At 43.0% G+C, this 23,971-nt stretch overlaps 1 protein-coding gene across 8 annotated transcripts in view; it reads left to right on the plus strand.

Annotated features, from left to right (window-relative positions):
• DAB1 (DAB adaptor protein 1) overlaps window positions 1–23,971 on the plus strand; it is a 431,942-nt gene that overhangs the window by 360,375 nt on the left and 47,596 nt on the right. For all 8 annotated transcript variants that reach the window (XM_063655172.1, XM_063655164.1, XM_063655159.1 and 5 more), the window contains one exon: window positions 2,721–2,780. In XM_063655172.1, coding sequence (XP_063511242.1) covers window positions 2,721–2,780 — 60 coding nt within the window. The remainder of the gene's footprint in view (window positions 1–2,720; window positions 2,781–23,971) is intronic.

Raw genomic sequence — 23,971 nt, forward strand, 5'->3', positions numbered from 1 at the left:
AATGGTACAGCTAAGCAGAGATGAGAGCCAGGACCATGCACCTTAGCACTCATGGGCTGAATGCTTGGCAATTAGGCATTTCTTGTTTCACCAATATTTATAGCTGTGGATACAAGGATAATAAAATATCCCAACCTGCCCTCAGCAAGCTTATAGATCCTGGAACAGTTACAATGTGGTGCAATAATTCTCATGATAAGATAAAGCACACTTTACACTCTTTTTCAGTAGTCTGATTACTTTTCCATTTCCCCCAATAAGACAAGGAGCTCTGTTAAATCACGGGCCATATCCATCATGTTCACCATCATTGTCCCAGGGAACGCGTGATGCATGACACATAATATGTACTTAGCAATTTTTATTTTTTAATGAAAGAATGCACCAGAGGTTACAAGAATTCAGGGGAAGGCTCCAAACAAGGCCTAGAGAATCAGGTGAGGCTTCCAAGAAGATATCCCAGCTGAGATAAATCTTAAAGGACAAACAGGCAGATTGATATCTCACCCATGGGAGAGCCAAGTAGAAAAGCGTTTTCAATTATGCACGGTTTGGGTTTATCCATTCCACCGCTTCTTCTCCGTTTTTAGGGATAATTGAGAGGCAGCTGCGGTTCAACTGTGCTAAGTGCCCATAGTGAGCAGTGAATTACAGGCAACAGAATGTTCTTCATTTTGCTCAGTAAAGGTTGAACTAGTAAAAACAAAAGTGAGGGCTGGTAATTTATTGGCCCTCATTAACAAGGACTCTGTAGGCATTCTTAGAGGATTTCTTTTAGATGGAGCTCAGTTATCAGGAGCAAAGAAATGACATTCTTCGCTGGCTACTTGCACAGTGAAGCTTGCAAGATCAGCTCTGGAAGTGTACCACCGACACAGCCATGCTCACTCAGTCCTGTTTTCTGCAAGAGTGTAGATGAGCTTCTGGGAACGTAGGATGTGATGTCAAAGAAAAGGCCCACTTGAAACAGCTGTCTGAATAGTGTAGCAGTCAAATGGCAAACTCCCTGGGCTCAAGCTTTTGGCTTCCCCATTCACAGACTGCACTCATGGAGTGAGTTGAATCGCGCAAACTACCCTGTCCAAGGGCCTCAAGGTCACAGGTGTTCTAGGGCAAATATCTCTACTGCCAGAGATATTTTTCTCCTCCGCAACATGGGGCCAACTGAGTTCTTACCTGAAAGACTTGTCTTGAGGATTGCATGAGAATGTATGTAAGACACAAATGTTTAGAACAGCGCCTGGCACATAGGAAGCACCCAGTCCATGTTAGCTGACATTATTAATAATAGATCTCTTGTTTGGCCACCAGAAAGAGCTGGGTTTGAACCTGGTCACTTACCAGCTTTGACGATTTGGGCAAAGTCCCTAACATCTCTGAGCCTCACTTTCTCCTATTTAAAGTAGAGATGATACTACCAATTTCTTAGAGTTATTGCAAAAGATTTTAAGTTAAATGAGATGAAAAATGTCAAAGGGACCTAAGGAATAAGCTCAAATTCTTACTTCTTATAGAACAATGGTGTAGTTAGCTAGCTCAAGCCTAAAAGATACTTTTCCTTCACTATTCCCCACATTCCTCTATCATACGTTTACCATATGTCTCAGCAGACATTTACTGAGAGCCTACTGGGTGTTAGACACTATGCCTGCTCTTAAGGAGCTCCCAATATGATGGAAAGAAAGGCATGTTGTCAGACCATTATAAAACCACTGCTGGCTGGGTCCTGCAATGGGGGTGTGAGCTAAGCTGTGACAGTTGCTGGGAAAGGAACAACTAATGAGTGCTTCCAATCTGGAATCTTTCAGTGAAAACCCTTGGTTGACTCATTTGAAAAGTAGTCAACATATCCACTATCGTTAGTATCATAAGATGTGTTCTATATATTTATATGATGTGTCAGTAACTAAAGTAATTCTTCTAACACATTACAGTATTATGGTATGTAATAGTGTTGTGTATCTAATATCCATTTTCTCACTTGGTCCTCAGAATAACCTGAGTAAGAGGCAGAGCTGATAGTAGTGAAGCTCGGAGGAGCTCAGTGACCTGCTCAGGCTGTCACAGTTAGCTCATAACACAGTGAGACCAGATGGATGAGTAAGGGAAGGGAGGAAGATGCAGATTAATGTTAAACGCCCTCAAGATCTTCTGCATACTAGGCCCACACTTTCCATACCACTCGTGGGCCTTTTTCTTCAATGAAAACCTTCCATAATTATCAAATGACTTGTATATGATCCCAGTAGAAGCTGTGCTTTGTGCTAGGATCTTGATATTTGCTATATTTTAAATAGCCTAGATCTCAGACTCAGCATTGAACAGTTTAAGCTCAGCTACAAACTGTTTCTAATCACTTCAGGAACAGTATAGCACCTCCCTAGGCCTCATTTTTGTCTAAGGAAATGAGGATTTTTTTTTTTACCGCATGACTTCTGAAGTCTATGTAGGTTTCTAGTCTTTGATTCTGCGAGGAGCCCAATGGCAGAGACCACCTATAAACCTTTGTTAAATGATGCCCACTCCCTGTCCCCATCTGATGCTCCTAAGGGAGGGAGCCTGGCCTGATACTTTCACAATTAGAGCAGGTTCCCCTGGGCTTGTCCTGGGGGCCATTCTCAGGTACCCTTAGCCAGCTTGCAGTTGAAGTCTGGTTGCTTTGTTCTTTAAAATTGGAGTACCAGAGTGTTTTGACTGTGCTGAATTTAATTTTTCCATAGGTTCCCACCAGCCAAAAGAAGGAAGGTGTTTATGATGTGCCAAAAAGTCAACCTGTAAGTGTAAGTACATCTCCTCTCTACTGCCAGGTTTCCGTGACCTGGATTCACACTGAGGCTGTCTACAGCCTGTGGAAGGAAACCCTTCTCCTGGAATGAGTGTCATGGCCCCACATGTTTCTGCTGCAGACTGCATGCTGGGGAATCTTCAGTGGGCCAGAGGAAGGAGACATGAGGCAGAAATGGTAGCACTGAGGAAAAGGTGCCAGTCTGGATGAAGGTCTGGTCCCATGAGTGGGAGTGAGTTGAATCACGTGAACTACTCTGTTTAAGGGCCTCAAGGTCGTAGGTGTTTTAGGGCAAAAGTCATGGTTTAGAAGAAGCCATGGTTTAGAAGATGTTTAGATGTGGGGTCATGGTTTAGAAGAAGTAATTCTTCTAACACATCACAGTATTATGGTATCTAATAGTGTTGTGTATCTAATATCCATTTTCTCACTCCATCCTCAGAATAACCTGAGTAAGAGGCAGAGCTGATAGTAGTGAAGCTCAGAGGAGCTCGGTGACCTGCTCAAGTGGAGGATAGTGTTTCTGTTGTGGAAAGAGAGCTGCCCATCTAATTTGAAAGTGGTTGAGAAGTTTCAAAGGGACAGTAGGAGAAGGGCTGGCCAGGGCCTTTGGGGTATACAAAAGTTCAGCCAAAGGGTGAAAATTTTGGAAAAGGTCATGTGCAGTGGGCTTGTGGAGAACCCAAGAGGCCTACCACATTAAGGACAACAAGGTCCAGTGGATCTGGACCCCATGTGCTGGTGGGACTCCTGGGAATCTGGGACAGAACCAAAAATTCCCAGCTGTGTGGTACTGCTCCAAACCACTGAAGTGCCCAGAACTCATATTTAGGACCTACAACTGGCATGCAGAAGGCAACTTCTATACATAATTCAGGCAGCTCTGGGGAGCCGGTGAAGGCTCTTGAGCAGGGGGCACATGGGACTTTGCCACAGCCAAGGGACTAGCTGTCACTATTGACCTCATTCATCTCAACAATGTGTGGACAAAGAAGGTGCTTTAAAGTCAGGTAGACCCTCAACAATGTCAGCTCTGTCCCTGACAGCTGTTGTGAGGCTAAAATCGTTCTACCTGGAACACTGTTGTCTGTTCTGGACCCCACACTGTGAGAGACATAAAGGCACACCTGCATGTTTCACGATAAGATTAACAAGGGGATGTGAAACTCCATCCGATGAGGAGCAGCTGAAGGACACAGAAATGTTTGGCCTGGATAAAAGAATACATAGATATGAAATGGGACTCCAAAGGCCACTGTATGGAAAAGGGATTACCTTGTTCTGTGTCAGCCAAGTCCTGGAACCAAGACCAGTGGGTGGCACTATAAGAAAGTCAATTCCAGCTCAAAGTGAGGCTGACCTTCCCACAGTCAGAGCTGCTCAGAGGTAGACCAGCTGGCACCTCAGAGAGTGAGCTCATCATTCTTGGAGCTATGCAAACAAGACTTGCAGACCACTTGTCAGAAAGATTACCAGGGCGATTCACACATTGCATAGGGAGATGGACAGGAGAGCTCTGGATGTCCCTTCCAAACCTGAGATTCTGTATTCTCCAAGTTGGGAGTCTTTCTGGTAGATTCTCATCCTTGCCTGCCCCTTCTCCCTTTTCGTTTAGTGTAACTTCTTTCTGATCAATGTCCATTTCTATAACCCACTCTTCCAGGATCTTGAAACCACTACCCCCCACCTAAATATGGCTTCTGAAACCTATGCATGTTAGTTTTAATGAAAAAACATATCCAGATGCAGGCCCGTTTTCAAAAACCGAAGTCTAGGGATCCTATTCTGTGTTGTACTGCTCAGGGAAACAGCAGTTTTTCTCCCTGAGGCCTTTGCACCTCATCAGGCCCCCTTGTCACTGAAACATTGGTCTGCTCTTCGTGTTTCAATTGGTCTAGCCCCCATGACACCATTCTCTACAATTCAATTTGTGCCTGAATTGCCACACTTGCCCCTAACAGGTTTAGATACGTAAGGAAACATGCTCCATTTGCTGCCTTGGTTTTTGTGAATTTATTAATGATTCTGGCCACACCATCTCCATGCTTAATAGCTCCAGAAAAAAAAAAAAAATCCAAGCTCCTTTGCCTGAGATACACAGGCAGGCTGCCTGAAGGTCCCCTCTCCAGCCTATGTGTCTAATCTACCTCCTTCTGGTCCAGCCCTACTGAAATCTTTTTGTGTTTGTTTGTTTTACCCCTCCCCACTCTCTCTGCAGCCTTCCCCCAGCATTCCAACTTTACTTCAAGCTTTGTGTTCTCAGGGGGACTTTCTGGACTTCACTCTGAACAGCAACAGCAGATCACTCCTGCCTTTGTGCTATCATTCCTCTGCTAATAGCACTTCTTCCCTATTACTTCTTTGAATGTCCTGGGGTCTTTGTATTACCAGATGCAAGCCCATGGCCTGGTATATGAAAGCCAGGTGCAACGCGGCTGCTTTAGGAACATTTAATAAATACATGAAGGCCGGGGCAGTGGCTCAGGCCTGTAATTCCAGTACTTCGGGAGGCCAAGGCGAGCAGATCATGAGGTCAGGAGTTCGAGATCAGCCTGGCCAGCATGGTGAACCCCGTCTCTAATAAAAATACAAAACATTAACCGGGCATGGTGAGGCGTGCCTGTAATCCCAGCTACTCGGGAGGCTGAGGCAGGAAAATCGCTTGAACCCTGGAGGCGGAGGTTGCAGTGAGCCGAGATCGCGCCACTGCACTCTAGCCTGGGTGACAGAGCCAAACTCCGTCTCAAATAAAATAAAATAAAATAAAATAAATAAAATAAAATAAAATAAAATAAAATAAAATAAAAAAATAAAATAAAATAAAATATATATGAATGACTCTATCTGTAGAAGGAATTTATGAAAATCCCTGGTAGAATTAAGAAAGTCCTTGTATTTCTGACTCCAAAATAATCATTAAGGAAATGCACTAGAAATTTTGCTTGCAAAATATCTGGGCTGCCTGAATGGCATGTAGTGGCTCCCAACCCGCTGTTCTCTCAGAGTCCTAGAACCAACTGATGGTAATGATGACTTTTCCATGAGCTATTTTCAACATTTTCAAAAGCCTAAGAGAGGTAAGAAGTAAAAACCTCAGGCTATTGTATAGAGACAGGTGGCTGCAGTTGGAATCTGAGCTCCTCTTCCTACCTGTGAGACTTTTGATACATTTCCTTGCCTCAGAGATTCAGTGTTCTTATCTACCAAAAAAGATGATTGAACAGAATTAGAGGACAGAGTAGTTTATGTATTGGAAAGTTGATCCCACTTGCCCAAGCCTCTCGGAGGTAATACTGAATACCACACACCCCTCCCTGCTCTGAGATCTTCCTGCCTTCCAGGCTTCCCCTAGTAGACCTGCCTCTCTGATGAATGCACACTCCCTAGAGTACCTCTGTACTCTGAAAATCCTTGCCTCTCACTGTTTGTTCCTTCACCACCTTTCCCTTAGCCAGAAAGACAAATACAAGAGATAACTCGATTAGTGTATGTTAAGCAGCTTCCAGAAAGTCGTGAGACTTCCACAAATTTCCCATAAGAAGAGAAACTGCCCAGTGGCCTGTTACTCTAGGTTCCACCTGGTTTCATTTTTCTCAGGTTTAGGTCTGCACAGAGCCTGGTCTTCAGAGTGAGATCTGGGTGTAGTTCTTACCACAGCCACTTCCTGAGAGTCCCTGAGCAGCTTTTTGCATCTCTGATCCTGTATGTTATTATCTACCAAAAGAAAATAATACTACCTTTGCTTTGTTTGGAGGATTAAAGGAGACATTTATATAAAACCCTTAACAGAAGATGTGAATTAGATAACATGAGAACATATCCACATGTTGCTATTTCAGGCAGTGCTCTAGCAAACACTCCTCACTGAGCCAGGGATTGGCAACTATTCTAGGGGATTACACACCCTCTCTGAAAAGCCTTCCTTACCCCAAATAGAGTATTCAGTCTCTCTGGGCTACCTCTATACTTCTCTTTGCAATGGTCCTAATGGATTGTCATTTTCTCTTAACATATTCACGTGAACCATTGGACTTTGAGTTCCTCAAAATCCTTGGCAGAGATCACATCTCACACGGCTTTGCAATTTCAGCACCTAGCATAGTGCCTGAAATATATTTCCCACTGAGGACTGTGGTAGTAACCTAAGCTATGAGAGATACCGGGATTTGAATCCTGGCTTCGTTACTGGCTATGTGACCTTGAGTGAGCCCTTTGCTCTATTCAGTCTTTGGTCTTCTCAGCTATGTAGTGGTGATGTGAAAACCAAATTCACTGAGTTCTGAGAGTTTAGATTAATAACAGTGATCACTCAGTGTACATTAGCAATTAATAGACACTTATTAAATGTTTTGTTGTACTGAACTACTCACCAGGAGTTGTCACTTTTACTCCATACCTCCTTGCTTTGTAAGTCCATTGAGGACAGGAATCACATCATATTCATGTCCTGATTACAGTAAGCATCGACACAGAGTAGCTGCTCAAGTGGTAAATGAATGAATAATAAATGAACAAATGAATCCCTGTGTGAGGAATGAATGAACAAATGAATGCCTGTAGACTCAAAGCTCATCTATTGTCCATTAAGTTCTTTTTCCTTCTGCAGCCAAAGACACCGTGTCAAACTAAGACACTGTTGGTTCTCAAAGAAGCCCTCTTGCCTGGCCCTTCTTCCACTTTGTGTTTAACCATTCTTGCCCTGTTCCACCTGCAGCCTCCAAAAATATGTGTTGTTTTTTCTTCATAGCTTGGATCACCAGGCAGACAGGTGGCCTTCTAAACACAAACCCACATACTCACGCACCTGCATTCACTCCCCTCCTACATCAGGAACTCAGCATCAGGCAAAGCCAAAACATCTTGCTTCCTTGGCAGGGTTATTTTTGATTTTTGTTTTTTCATCCTACCTAGGGTTGGATTTTTCCTTCTGGGGCCCTGTGGAAAGTGTTTAAAGTCATTAAAGCTTTTTAATTTTTCTGAAGAGGGTCCTGTAACTTATAAAATATTAGGGACACAATCTGATAGAATTAAGAATCAGTAGGCCGGGTGTGATGGCTCACGCCTGTAATCCCAGCACTTTGGGAGGTCAAGGCGGGCAGATCAGGAGATCAGGAGATCGAGACCATCCTGGCTAACACGGTGAAACCCCGTCTCTACTAAAAAATACAAAAAAATTAGCCGGGTGTGGTGGCAGGCACCTGTAGTCCCAGCTACTTGGGAGGCTGAGGCGGGAGAATGGTGTGAACCCGGGAGGCAGAGCTTGCAGTGAGCTGAGATCGTGCCACTGCACTCCAGCCTGGGCAACAGAATGAGACTCTGTTTCAAAAAAAAAAAGAATCAGTGTAGTCCTTCTACCCCAAAACCCCTGTAACTATCTGCATGTCACAGAAGGCTAGAGAAAGGATTTGGGCCCAGTGAATTTGCCAGATACTTGTCTGAAAACCACTAAAATTTTTGGATTTTAAGAGTGTATCAGTTACATCCCTTGCCTTGTCTTAGATAATATGCAATTAGAGATGGTAGTTACATAGTCCATTTCTCAAACTACATTTAGCTACAGACTTTCTTTTTAAAAATTAAAATTTTATATAACAATATAATATATAAGAGAGACAGGCAAAAAGAGGGGTTCTATGCACTATCCTCAGTCTGTATATGAAATCACTACTGAGCTGAATTAATGATAATCAACTGTTGAAATATAAAATACACTTTCTTCTGTGACCCCATTATTTTGATTTTTGTTGCCTTCTCTACTTTTGGCCATTATCTGGGGAGATTCATCGTTCCAGTGGACAGCCCATTTAGTAACCTGGCCTCCCAATTTCATGACCCTCATCCCTTGAATCTTTTCACTCAGAACAGCCTTAGTGACCTCAGATCCTCAGGAGCCCCTCCTTTCTCTCACCATAAGCCTCTGTTCATCCTTTTCTTCCACTCCAGTACTCCTGCTGAACTTTTTCTTCGTTCAACATTCAAGGTCCAGTTAAGATATTATTTTCTGTCTTCAGCTTTCCTTGGGTCCCTAGAGAAATTGCTTTTTCGAATGTATTTCTGCTGAAATTTTTTTTTTCCTTTGAGACAGTCTCGCTCTGTTGCCCAGGCTAAAGTACAGTGGTATGATCTTGATTCATTACAGCCTCCGCTTCCCGGGTTCAAGCGATTCTCCCACCTCAGCCTCCCAAGTAACTGGGATTGCAGGCGTGCACCACTACGCCTGCCTAATTTTAGTATTTTTAGTAGAGATGGGTTTCACCATGTTGGCCAGTCTTGTCTCAAACTCCTGACCTCAGGTGATCCACCTGCCTCAGCCTCCCAAAGTGCTGGGATTACAGGTGTAAGCCACCATGCCCAGCCCACTTCCACTTCTGCTGAATTTCTAACCACAAATTTGAAATTTGTTTTCTTTTCTTTTTTTTTTTTTTGAGACAGGCTCTTACTCTGTCACTCAGGCTGAAGTGCAGTGTTGCAGTCATAGCTCACTGTATCCTTAAACTCCTGTGCTCAAATGATCCTCCTGCCTCAGCTTACTCAGTAGCTAGGACTACAGGCATGCACCACCATGCCTGGCAATTTTTTTTTTTTTATTTTAAAGATGAGGACTTGCTATATTACCCACTGTGGTCTTGAATTCCTGGCCCAAAGCAATCCTCCCACCTTGGTCTCCCAAAGCACTGGGATTATAGGCATGAGCCACTCCACCTGGCCTTAGCCACATTTTATTGTGGTTATCATGGAGCAGTATTTTCTAATGGTTCAAAATATGGGCTTTGGCATCAGAACAACTTGGATTTGACTCCCAGCTTTACCATTTTCTAGCTTTGTGAATTTGAGTACTTAAGTTAGTCTCTCCACTCTCCATGTCCTCATCTGTAAAATGGAATTAATGTTAGTGCCTGCCTTAGAGTTTTTGTGTAAAGACTAAATGTGTAAAGACTAAATGAGCTAAAGTATGTGAATGAGCTCAGTGCAATGAGAATTTAATCGCTGTGGGCTATTATTCAGTTTCTTTCCCCTACTTCCCTGTAAGATCCTAGAGAGCAAGATTCACTTCTATCTAGACTGTTTCTAAGGTAGGCCTTCTTGAGATTTCCAATCTCTTTGAGATATTGATGGTGGACCCTCTCCCCAGAAAAAAAAAAATGTATGCATGAATAAATTTTTGTAGGACTTAAAGCCAACAGGATCCCTCAACCTCTGTCTTAAAGCCTCAGTCAGCAGCTCATCATCACTCTTCCATCAACAGAGATAAATCAGTAACATGGCAAATTTGAAGTTACAGAGCATTCCAGAGTCTTAGGGCAGAAGTTAGAATTTTCTGTTTCTTATTGCTCTCCTTCACCTCAGTGCATCAACTGATGGGTGCACAGTTTTGTTTTGATGAGCTAGGGCCCAGGTATAGATGGAAAGCTGATTCCATCTCTTTACTTTCCTCTTTCTCATTTACTCATTCTTGCCCTAGTTTTAACCCTTCTTGACCTATTGATTCAGGATGCTCAGCTGTGGTTATCATCCCTTTCTTGGACTTCTTTCTCAAATAACACATTTGGATGCTTTTCGTTGTGTATTTTAATTTGGACCTGTGATGTCTCCGTCTTTCTAGCAGATTTGTTCTCAAGGTCATGCTATGCTTCTCTCCTGCACCCTTTCCTAGGAATTCTGAGCCAATATAAGGATTAATCCTACCCACTCCTAGAAATATACATTTCATCTACTTTTCTGGTCAATGCAGCTGGAAGCTTGGCACAGGGGCTAAGTTCTCTTGTGACTGTAAACACATAGGTACATTTTTATGTCAGTGTGTCTGAAATCCAATAGCATAAATGCTTGCTGAGAGGAAATGCTAGCTGGCTGGAGAGACACGGAGGTTTCAGAAAGAAGGGAACAAATTGAGCAAAGCCTTGAAGGATGAGTAAGATTAGAATAAGCAAAGGAGAAATGGAAGTACCTTCTAGGCAGATCACTGAGACTGCCGAGTCCATACTTCCTCTACTCAGCAGTGCTCAGAGCTGATTAATTTATCACCAATTTCCATCTCAAGGAGCTGGGAAATACACGTAGTCTTCGTTTCTTCGGGCTGATAATGCTGGACATGTTCTTTAGGCAGATATCCTGACATTTTTGTGACTGTTAAAAATGCACGTTCCTGGCCGGGCGCCGTGGCTCACGCCTGTAATCCCAGCCCTTTGGGGGGCCAAGGTGGGCGGATCACGAGGTCAGGAGATCGAGAGCATCCTGGCTAACACAGTGAAACCCCGTCTCTACTAAAAATACAAAAAAATTAGCCAGGCGTGGTGACGGGCACCTGTAGTCCCAGCTACTTGGGAGGTTGAGGCAGGAGAATGGCGTGAACCCGGGAGGCAGAGCTTGCAGCGAGCTGAGATCGAGCCACTGCACTCTAGCCTGGGTGACAGAGCGAGACTCCATCTCAAAAAAAAAAAAAAAAAAAAAAAAAAAAAAGCACATTCCTGAGTGGAGAGGAAGGTGTCTGCTAAGCGTCCCATTACTGCATTCATTATTTAGTGCTTTTTGCACCCTGTTAGCTATTGAACATGATTCAGGTCCCACAGTGGGACTGCGAGTAGAGCATTGCATTCACAGGGCCACTCAAGTGCCTATTTCAGACTCTATCACACCTTATAACACTGAACTTGTTGGAACTTAACCTTCACAGACAACTGTTTCAATGACACAGACCTTAACCTTAGTGCAACTTATGTCATTTTCACGTGAGAAATACTTAGCGCTTTTCTTTTCCCCTCTTTTCATTCCCCTATGTAATATTCTTATGGCTGAAAAAGATCTTTTATCCTTCTCCTTGTAATTTTTCAGTTTCAAAGCCTTTTATATAGTTGTGTTAGGCATAAAAGACTTTCTAATTATCAGTAATAACCAGTCAGTGAATTCTAGCAGAAATTTTTTTGGCCTTCAAAAGACTTTCTTAGGCTGGGTGCGGTGGCTCATGCCTGTAATCCCAACACTTTGGGAGGCCAAGGTGGGCGGATCACCTGAGGTCAGGAGTTCAAGACCAGCCTGGCCAACATGGCAACACCCTGCCTCTACGAAAATACAACAATTAGCCAGGTGTGGTGGCACACTTCTGTAGTCCCAGCTACTCGGGAGTCTGAGGCAGGAGAATTGCTTGAACCCAGGAGGCTGAGGTTTCAGTGAGCCAAGATCATGCCACTGCACTCCAGCATGGGTGATAGAGTGAGACTCTGTCTCAAAAAAATATATATATCTATATATATATATCTATATATAAATATCTATCTATCTATCTATATATATATATATAGAGAGAGAGAGAGAGAGATTCTTAGATGGTTGGCATAGTAGTAAATAGGAAAGACAGAGATTGTCAAATTGATCTGTTGGATTTGACCTTAATTTCCTTTTAATGACAGCCAGGCTTGGTGGCTCACACATACAATCCCAGCGTTTTGGGAGGTGGAGGTGAAGGTGGGAGGATCTCTTGGGGCCAGGAGTTCAAGACCAACCTGGGCAACATAGCAATACCCCATCTCTACAAAAAATAAAACAATTAGCCGGGCGTGGTAATACATGCCTGTAGTCCTAGCTACTCGGGGGCCTGAGGCAGGATGATCACTTGAGCCCAGGAGTTTGAGGCTGCAGTGAGCTATGATTGCACAATTGCACTCCAGCCTGGGTGACAAAGCAAGACCCTGTCTCTGTTTTTTAAAAAATTTTCCTTTTGATGAAACATGGATTCCAAAATTGAAAGGAATGATCAGACCCCCCTAAGATTCTTTCCTCACTTTGGGTATGATCTTTGTTGATCACTTCAACTTTCTGAGATTCATTTTCCTTATCTGCAAAATGGGAATAGCGGCCATCCACTACTGACATCTCAGGGCCCCATGAGACTCACAGGTAATATGTGTGAAAGCAGTTTCTGCAAAGAAGATGGGAAGGTGCTTTTATGAAACCCTGAGGAAGAGAAGACCTAGGGATGATATGTGTTAGTTGCCTCCAGTTATTTTACAGGCTGTTTCACGATTAAGGGGAAGAGCACAGTAGTATAATAAGAGAGTGAACATCTGGGCTAAATATAAGAAAAACATTTCAGGTAATCTGAGCTGATTTTCAGAGGAATGGACAACCTCATCGAGTAGTGAGCTCTCTGCCCCTAAGAGTATTCAAGCAATGGATCAATGGTTCTATAAGGGATTCCTATATCGTGAAGGGGATTGCCCTAATGGACGTTAGAATTATTCATCTGCTCTCCCATTCCATTTGTCACCATATTCATTATATAGGCCAGTATTTATCTCAATATCTTGCTCCCAGTATCTCAGCTACCATGTCAGATACCCCGGTGGCCCCATTCCTGTCTTCACCGTTAATAACTTGACATTAAAGTAGCTCACTCTGAAATGCACAGAAGTGAGTTATGGTGTTGCCTTCTGAACTTAATGCTTTGGATGCAAAGAACTTTCTCAAGTATTGTAATCCAGTTACCTCACTGAACAAGCATCAGACACAGAGTATGTGCCTAGAAAAATCTGTTTCTCCTTAGTTTCTTTCTTGAGAGCTTGAAATCAGGGCTACAGAACTATCTGGTGTGCCCTGAAAAGGAGATATCCTGGGAGAAAATGATAAAAATTCTGATGATCAGATATGACATCCCAGCCTTTGACTCAGTTTCTTTCTTTGTTGTATAGTGCCAAGCCACTAACCATATGTACTAAGAATCTAAGGTTGATTTTGCTGTAGAAAAAGTAGCTAGACTTTATTGAGCATCTGCTGTATGCCATGGACAGCCTCGGCTCTTGATTCAGCTTTTTTTTTTTTTTTTTTCCCCAGTAATCACAACCCTAGCAGGTAGACGTGATTTACATATAAAGAAACTGGTGTTTAAAGAGGTCATAAACCTCACCCACAATCACAAAGCTCTAGTACTTGGCAGAGCCAGAATTTGAATCCCAGGTTGTTCTGAGTCAGGGGCCCAAACAATTTCTACTAAAACCTACTGCCTTTATGATGAAAGGAAATGTACAGCTGTCCATCTCCTCACCCTTAGCTTAGTTGGAATTAATACTCAGCCTCATGTTCATCTTCCATTACTTGCTGTTTCTAGAGTTTTTATAATGAGCACCTTACGAGGCCCAGCCCTCCCCAGCTAGCTGTGAACATCTCTCTCCTTCTTTAGACTGAGTTCCAAGCAGGCATGCCCATGTCTAAGTCATCCCTGAAACTTCATTCTGTCTGGCACACTGCTTTCTTCGTACTGGTTGTTGAAGAGATGTTTGGGAACCCCAGATAACAAATCTAATGAAAGCCTCTCACCCCTCAAGCTTAGAAAGATTCTCATATTGCCACCCTGCATCCCATCCTGAAAACACCCTGTCCCCCAGCAATCAGTATTTGGTTGACTTTCCTTGCCTTAGCTTTAATTCATTTTCCCGGCTGCACATGTCGGAAGCTTCAATCCATTAATGTGAAGAATTGCAAAAATTCTCTGGACAACTGTTCCCTACTTCCCCCCTACAACTCCCATCTTTTATGGCAAATAAATTTTCATTCACAATTGAGCAGTTGGTTTTTCCTTTAGTTTGAAATCTGGGTCAAGATGTTGGATAATTGAATTAAATCTTGTCGGAACGTTTGTCAATTTCACTTCCTCATTAAGCACCACATTGTAGAAGAATCATAATTATTACAATGCAGTTAACATAGATGTCACACAAGAGGAGGTGTACTGAAGTAAGGGAAGGGAATTTGAATCTGCATATTCCCACAAATGAAATATAAGGTTGTCCCTTTTGATGTTTCTTAGATGAGCTTTCTTTTAGCCGTACTTAACAAACATTGTCCTGAGATAGAATCCTGAATTTCTAGAGTCTTGGAGTTAACAGCAACATTAAAAAGAGGTTATTTGGTTTCGCCTCTCCTCCAATGCAAGAATCCCTGAAGAATATTTTTGATAGGTGTGGATGAATGTTGCTGAATATTGGGCTTGAGCTCACATACCTACAATGACAGACCTTCATTACTTTTGTAATCCCAGAGCTCCAGTTGCTAGAAACACTTATTCTATTTGAGTTCCCTTACAATTTCTATTTATTCATTTATTCCTCCATTGGGCAAACATTTACCAAAAACCTGTGCCCTACCAGACAGCATTCTCTTCACTAGGGATATAAAGATAGGCTGCTTTAGAATTGTCATGGTCTCAAGGAGATAGACCTATAAAAATAATTGTGATTCATATAATCAAGGGTGTGAGAGGCTGTGTAGAAGATGCTAAGAGAGCATAGTGTGGGAGCAGTAAACTTTGCCTGAAGGAGTTTAATGAGGTCTTCACCCAGGGTGTACAGCTTAAATAGAATCTTAAAAGATGATGGGAGTTTGTCTCTGGAGAAAGGGTGGAACAGTATTCCGGAAGAAGGAACTGAATGTTTAAAAGCATGGCAATGTAGAAGAGCCTGTCATATCGCAGGGGCTGATGACTAAGTCTGAGGTGGCAGGACCATAGGGTGCCTCCTTGGGAGCAGGAGATGAGGATGCCAAGGGAAACCCCCAGTGAGCAAAGGGTCTGAAATGTGGTGCTGAGAATCTGGGAGCTGTTAGGAAGTCACTGATGCTTTCAGGTGGTAGAATGACAACATCAGTTTTGCTTTTTTCAGTGTACCTCTGGTGGCTTGTGGCAGGTGGCTTGGCAGGTCGGGAGACCATTAAGAAGCTAATGGAATTATTTAAGTGTATCCATTCAGGATAGAGTCAGAAAAACAGATCCCATGCCAGGTAGTTTAATAGAGGGGATTTAATATGAGGAACTAGTTACAAAGGTGTTAGAAGAGTGGAAAAACCAAACAAGGGACAGCAGGGCAACCCAGATTAATAATAATCAGAACTGGCTACGGTCCTTAGGGATAGAAGGACGGAAGAGACAGTGTTAGCAGAGCCAGCAGGCACTGGGACCAGAGAGAGAGCTGCCCAGTGAGGTCCCAGAGCACAGAGAGAGGGGCTGCCTGGTGGAAGCTAAACCCATGCAGGAGACTCAGCCACTGCCACAAATACTGCCAGAAGAGAGCTGGGAGAGAACCCACTGCTTCTTCCTTCTACCCACTATTCAAATTCCAACTACTGCCTCCTTGTTGACCAAATCAAAGTGGAAGTGTGTTGGCAAACGAGCCCAGGCAATACAGTTTATGGCAATCAGCCTCCTGTGTTACAGCACAAACTAGAGGAAGGGCAAGAATGGGTCTGAGGGCAAAGAGGTTAAGGGGAGGCATGTGAGGGCTGCTGTGGGTGTAGCCTAGGGGCAGGTATTGCAGATGAAAGAGCGAGATGAATTTGAGTGTATGACTGGGATGAGACAAACAGGGAGCTGGAGCTAGCTCTGAGGTGACATGCTTTGGAAGGTCAGGTAACCAGAAGACAGGGACCAAGCACTCTGTCTCCTCCCTGTAGGCTCTGTCAGTTACATGCATGGGAATTTACGTTTCTAACTTCTTTTTTTTTTTTTTTTTTTTTTTTTTGAGACGGAGTCTTGCTCTGTTGCCCAGGCTGGAGTGCAGTGGCACGATCTCTGCTCACTGCAACCTCCGCCTCCCAGGTTCATGCCATTCTCCTGCCTCAGCCTCCCGAGTAGCTGGGACTACAGGCGCCCGCCACCACACCCGGCTAATTTTTTTTGTATTTTTAGTAGAGACGGGGTTTCACCGTGTTAGCCAGGATGGTCTCGATCTCCTGACCTCGTGATCCGCCTGCCTTGGCCTCCCAAAGTACGTCTCTAACTTCTAAGACTGTTTGTACATCAGCCTTTCCACCTGCTGCCTTCAGGTTCTAGCCAAAGAGCATTAATTCCTTTCATCTTCCATTCTGTTCTCAGTCCAGGACTCACATTTGGGTTGTCACATTATCACTCTGAATGATATCTGGCTCTTTTTCTTGCAACGTTGAAAAACTGAGCTGTCATTAATGGAGTCAAGCAGAGTTGTAAAAGACTTGCTGTTAAATCTGAAACTTGTTTTCCACAAATGCAAATCGGGAAAGGGATAAGTGGTCGCATATGCAGTTGCCTGCTGTCTTGTTTGCTCAGTTGTGTGTTGTAAAGAAAGCATGTCTGAATAATAGCGATCACCCCGTCTCTCTGCTACAATGCAGGCCACTGGTACCCTGGAAGAGTAGCCTCCAAACTTTTTCCAAAATTATTCAAATGAAACATGCCTGGTATCCTGCTATATAAACAGATGAAAGAGGAGATATAGTTGAAGCTGAGTTGGAGCCTCAAAACCTATTCATCTTGAAGCCCCCCCACCTACTAACTCTGAAAGATAGAAAGTTCTAGAAGGAAAGAGATCCAGAGAGGGTAGTATGAAAACTACTGTCCAGAATAATCCACTCGTTATTACATGGGTAGGAGAAGTGAAGAGGACAGATGAGGATGGTTTTCAGGTTATTTCCCATCTAAGACTTCATTATTCTATAATTCATGAACACAGATTGGGAGCCCGCTCTTTGGGAGGCGATAAAACTACAGAAAGAACATGAAATTTGAAGTTAGTTGGAGCCTATACTTCTTAGCTGTATGATTCTAGGCAAGTTGCTTTATCTTTTGGATTTTTAGTGACCAGTTAACAAGATGGAAAGAGCTACTTCCCTGGGTTATTATGTGGATTAAATAAGAAGAGATGTAATTACTTTTGTCTTTGATATAAGAGTAGGGACTGGTTAATTGATAGGGAACATGGTATTACAGTTAAGAATATGAGCTTTGCAGCCTGACTATTTGGGCTTGAAATTTTTATTCCTTACTTACCAGCGGTGGGACCTTGGGTGGGTTATTTAAACTTCTTTGTGCCTCAGTGTATTCATCTGTAAAATGAGGATAATGACTGTGGTAACTACCTCATAGAGTTCTTTTAAGAATTGAATAAAGTAATGCACATAAGATATTTATAACAGCACCTGGCATACAGTAAGTGCTCAATCAGTAAATGTCAGCCAGAGTTATTATTATGAACTATTACGTAGACAAAGGACTATACCAAGTGCTTTAAGAGATATAAGGATGAGCAAGACCTGCCCCAGCAACGAAGATGGTTTTAGTCTACTGGAGGAAGGAAGACTGGTGTATAAAGCATGGGGCTGGAGGGCCTGCAGCTCTCCATGCTCAAGCAATAGTGTCAGCAAGATTAAGTGTAACTTGAGAGCCTGGGATGGGGCTGCACCATAGCTATGGGGCCATGTCTTAATCCACTTGGGCTACCATAACAAAATACCACAGACCAGGTGGTTTAAACAACAGAAAATTATTTTCTCGAGTTATGGAGCCTGTGAAGTCCAAGATCAAGGTGCTAGTGGACTCTATTCCTGGTGAGAGGTCTCTCCTGGGGTTCTAGACCACCAGCTTCTCCTTATGTCCTCATGTGGCCCTTCTTCAGAGTGTGGATCTGGTAGTGAGGGGGTGGGAACAGAGAGAGGAAGAGAGATCTCTTCCCCTTCTTATAAGGCCACTAATTGTATCATGACGATACCACCCTTTTGACCTAATCTAGCCCTAATTACCTCCTAAAGGGCCCATCTCCAAATACTATCACACTGGGGGTTAGGGCTTTAACATATGAATTTTGGGAGGGACCCAAACATCCAGTCCTTAACAGACAGGGATAACAAGCAATTGTAACTACCAAATATTGAAACCTCACCAAGCAATGGACTGTGCTAGGCACTTAATATGCTATTTCGTTATTCTTCCAAACTATTGTTGGGATTAGGTCTCTTCTCTACCATAAAGGATATTGAAGATCAGAGGAGTTAAATAAGTTAGAACAGCTAGAAGAGGCATAACTAAGAATCTAATCCACCTCTCTTTGACCCTGCAACCAGGTGACCTAGTTTATCATCCAAACTGGGGCACTCTTGAAAGTGAAAAAGGGTTTGCTATTAACAATTATGTCAGGACAATAGGCATAAATATCAGCTGTGTTAGGCAAACCAGGATTTAGGGTCATCCTACCCAAAGCTGGTGACTGCTCTTCCTGCTGGGCCAAACTGCCTCTGAGACCAGAATATGTGAGATTTCAAACAGAAGGCAAGAAGCTTCTATCCTTCTTGTCCCTGAAACTCTTTGTCCGTAATGCTACCTGCGCTGAAGCAACAATAGTACTCCCTCCAAGATGCAGGTTCCCCGATGCATGCTTGCTCCTTTGGTAGACATAAATCAGATTACTTGGAGATCTGTTACATGGTGAGAAAATGTGATTCAGGGGTATCTGTTAACTGCTGCTGCTGCTGTGAGTCTGTCATTATTTCTGTAATACAGATCATTAACATTCACAGAACCTTAACTACACCATCTCTAACGAGCAGAGCTGTAATATACAGTTTCCCCATAAATATCCATTGATGCTGGCACTCATTCTGTCTTGGTACAGTAATTCAGCTTTTCTGGATAAATCATCATGTTGAGGTTCTTTCTTTCTCCTTAACTGCCGTTATTAGTGGATGCAGAAGAATAATGAACAAAGTCTAGTGTAAAAAAAAGGAGCAAGAGCTGAATAAATGAACATGGGGAATAAGAAAATATATATTGGTGACTGTCACAACCCAAAGGATACAAAACTTGTTTTTGCAGTGACTTAGAAAGGAGGCGAGAAACTAATATTTGCTGAGCACTTACTAGGGGCCAGCAAGTGTGCTTAGTGCTTGGCAAGCTGTATCTACTTCAGGGAATCCAAAGGCTTCATTGCTTAACAATCATTTTTGACACTTTTAAAAACACAACTTCCTTAGCCCCAATTCGATAGATCTGCTTTTGTAAGGCTAGCATCTATTTATATATAAAGAGAGATTTACAAAGTTCCCCCAGCTGATTCAGATTCTCAACTAAATTTATCCAGTTTAATTAAGATGACAACTATTATCTTTTCCATTGTATGGATAAGAAGATTGAGGTTGAGATGCTAAGGAGAGGGAGATAGAGTCTGATTGTGAAGGATAAATCCCTTGCTTCTCTACTTATGCTGAAAGGAAGGTCTCTTATTAAGGTGACATTCACTCTCACTTTTTACAACACTTTCTCTCTTCTCCACCTCCCATCTTCCTGCCTATCATAGAAGTTCCGTCAGCATATCATTATGTTTCTCTCTGGCAGGTTAGCAGTATTGCTGTCCTTATCTCTAGAATTATCCTTTTTTTCACCATTACATGCTGTCAGCCCAATACTAAGGGTTCCCCACCCCACTTTCTTTCTTTTTCCTTTTTTATTTTTTTGAGATGGAGTCTCGCTCTGTCACCCAGGCTGGAATGCAGTGGTGTGATCTCGGCTCACTGCAACCTCCGCTTCCCAGGTTCAAGTGATTCTCCTGCCTCAGTCTCCCAAGTAGCTGGGATTACAGACGTGTGGCACGATGCGCAGCTAATTTTTGTGTTTTTAGTAGGACAGAATTTCTCCATATTGGTCAGGCTGGTCTCAAACTCCTGACCTCAAGTGATGCGCTTGCCTCGGCCTCCCAAAGTGCTGGGATTACAGGCATGAGCCACCATGCCCAGCCGCCACCCCACTTTCTTGTATTTCAAAACCTTATAGCCTTGTCCCTTTGGCAGTTTCTATGTTGCTGTTTCCACAGTCACCTGGGATGTTCTAGCCTCCTTCCTCCTGCCATTGTTATAGGGATAGCCCTTATACTATAATCTGGCCATGGTGCTCCAAGAGAGGATTGGGTTAGACTGGAGCAGGGCAAGCTCCTAAACTGCCCACCATGGCTGCCCTTTCCAGAACCCTAACCACTCACCCTAGTCTTAAAACATAGGTCGTCTTATACCTTTTGTTCTCCTCACTATAACATAATTGTTATGGGCACATACTCCAAAGCTAACCCACTTTAGGTGAAAATTCTAGCTCGGTCATTTACTAGCTGTGTGACCCTGGGCAAGTTAATTAAACCTTCTGTGCCTTGGTTTCTTCCTCTTGGAAACAAGGCAAGTAACAGCACCTCACATTTGTTGCGATAATTAAATGAGTTAATATGTGAATGCACATGGAACGGTGTCTGGTTCATACAGAGGAAGTTCCATCTAAGCATTAGCTATAATTATTGTTGTCCTTAGTGACCTCTGCCTGGCCAAGAAGAGAGGAGGTCTTAATATTACCCTGTGACCCATTCCTTCCTCTTGAGTCCAGAATGTACTTTTTTTGTCTTCTTTGTGGATTTGTCAAAACAAGAAATAATGATCCCAACCACCTGCGACCTTAACTAAGGAGATATGGGCTACTTTTAATTAAAAAGGTTTTTCATAGAACAGATACAGCAAACGTGTGAGTAAAGACACTTTCTGCTTTTGGTATCTATGGTAAGATCTCCTTAACTATGCCTTCTTCGTTCCCTGGCTACAAGGTCCTCAGAGATAAGGTGTCCAGCACCAGCACAAGTAGGAAAAGAAGCCCGAGGCCAGAGCACAGATGTCAAAGTGGCAAACATAGAGTTCCCTTTCCCTGTAGTATTTGCATGAAGTGTCTTTTTTGTTATCATTTTATAGTTTCTGCAATACTGTAAGGTGCCTCCTAGAACCAGTCTCTGGTCACTTAGTGCCTCCTAGAACCAGTCTCTGGTCACTCAGAGCATTGCTCTGCTCAAGCATTCATTCCTTCACCCATTTTTCAAATAAGGTCTAGTGTCCACTGTGTGTCAAGCACTGAGCTAGGCACAGGTACAAATCAAACCAAGTCCCAACCCAGGTCACCTTCCACGGGGAAAGGCTGCCAACAGAAAAGGAAACAGACAAACAGAGCAGTGAGTGCTTGAAACAAAACCAAACAAGGCAATGAACAAGAGCTGGGGCTACTCCTGCATTAGGTGGAGTCAGAGAAGGTCTCCCTGAGGAGGTGACACCTGGCCCAAGTCTGAATTATAAGAAGGAACCAACCAGATGAAGAGTGTGCCAGGAACAGAGAAAGACAAGGGCAAAAGCCTTGAGGCAGGAATGAGCCAGTGACTCACCATGAAGGGAGAACACGGTAGGAAAGGGGAGAATGGTGGAGGCAAGTTCAGAATAGGTGACACCCCAAGTGTGGATGGTTTTGTAGGCAGTGGTGAGGAGGTTGGATTTTATTACAAGTGCAATAAGAGACCTCATCTGACTTTTTTTTTTTTTTTTCTTGAGAAGGAGTCTTGCTCTGTCGCCCAAGCTGGAGTGGAGTGGTGCGATCTCGGCTCACTGTAACCTCCGTCTCCTAGGTTCAAGCGATTCTCCTGCCTCAGCCTCCTGAGTAGCTGGGACTACAGGCATGCACTGCCACACCCAGCTAATTTTTGTATTTTCAGTAGAGACGGGGTTTCACCATGTTGGCCAAGCTGGTCTCAAACTCCTGACCTCAGGTGATCCGCCCACCTCAGCCTCCCAAAGTGCTGGGATTACAGGTGTGAGCCACCACACCTGGCCTCATCTGATATTTTTTAAAGACTACTTTGACCTCTCTTTGGGAGATGAACTTAAGTGGGCAAAAGTGGAAGTAGCACTCTTGGGCAAAAGAGAATGCCACAGAGAAGACGGAGAGAGGCAGACAGCTTTGGGACATGTTCAGGGATAGAATCAGCATTTCTTCATGAAAGCTTGCATATCAAAGTGTGGGAGAGAGAGGAATCTAAAGTAGCTTGTGACTTGAGCATCTGGGTGTGAGTTGGTGGCCTTTATAGAAACTGGAAGACAAGGAAAGAACACGTTTGGGGAGATCAAAAGTCCTTTGGACATGTTAAGTTTGAGAGGCTGAAAATTATGGGATATAGTCACCCACTAATTGCTAAAATCCAAAAGAGTGCTGATCAGATATTGGCGAGACTTTCAGTAGTGAAGACTATCTCAGATTGCTGACACACTAGAACCACTGATGGGTCTCACTGGGGAGGAGCTTGAAGAGTGAGTTGAAAATGCCATCCAGATATTAGTAGGACTAGGAGGGCATCATATTCCTGTTCTTATAACTTTTTCTGGAACTTCTGCCTAGTATTTCTTTGAAGTTAGAAATGGAGTAATTTATCCTAATTGTAAAGCCCCATTTGGCCAAATGGCAGGGTAGATGTGACAGCTTTTTTCTGGAGTTACTAATAACAAATGCCAAATCTCTGTGATTGTGTGTGTGTGTATGTGTGCATGTGTGTGATCATGTGTATGCGTGCATGCATGCACATACATGCCAAGCATTTGAAAACAACATATGGAATGCCATACCCTCCATATAATAAGTCATGCTATCACCAAGTTTCTTTCTGTTCAGTTTTCTATTGTATTATATAAACAAGTTCATCCATTTATTCATTTTGTTTTTTAAAATGTATCAATTCAATATAATTTCCTTCTGTGTGCTGACCACTAGGCCATCTAGGTACTAGAAAATCAAAGATGAATAAGACAGTTTCCCATATGAGGAACTAGAGTCTCTACAAGGCCATAGGCTATAGTATAAAAGAGGGAAGGCAATAGTCATTGTACCTGGACACGTGTGATGCCAAGGGTAGTCATCTAATCCATCCTGAGGGTCATGGAGGAAGGCTTTGAAGAGCTGACTAGAGCTAACATGTCCTCTAGGGGTATGTTATAGTTTTCTTGATAAATAAAAGTGGAAATCACAATCAGACAGAGGAAAAGTCTTATGCCAAGGCCTGAGACGGTAAAGAATATACCTAGAGACTTATTCAGAGGGCATGTGATATTAAGACACACACAAACTATTTTCAAGTTCTACAATCAATCAAAAACAGTCGAGGATAATGCTCTTCCAGATATCCTCTGGACTTCAAACCTTAAGGCTGCCTTCCAGGTCATCTAGTTGTGAATATTGCCTCATTCGATCCTCAGAGCTCTAGGAAGTAGCCATTTCCCTCATGGTTTCCCTATCAGCAAGCCAGGGTTTCCTTTGAGCCTGTTTCCTTGTTACAAAATGTGAGCTAGGTTTCTCTGCTCTGGCTTATGATGGTCTCCTCTTAATCTATACAACTGTGAGAGGAACCATGATGGAGTGAAAAGGAACTAGACCAGGAGTTGGGAACTTGCTGTGTCATCCCAAATCTGCCACTATTATTGTCATGTTTTTGAGAAAGTTGAAGGTCTCTGTTTCTTGATTTAAAATAAATACAGGGATGAGTTGGGTTAGAGATTTCTGCAGTCTCTTCTAATTCTATTCTGCAATTCTGAAATTTTTAAAACAGCTCAAAATCC

The sequence above is a fragment of the Pongo pygmaeus genome, chromosome 1, assembly GCF_028885625.2.
Source record: "Pongo pygmaeus isolate AG05252 chromosome 1, NHGRI_mPonPyg2-v2.0_pri, whole genome shotgun sequence".
In the NCBI taxonomy this organism is placed as follows: Eukaryota; Metazoa; Chordata; class Mammalia; order Primates; family Hominidae; genus Pongo; species Pongo pygmaeus.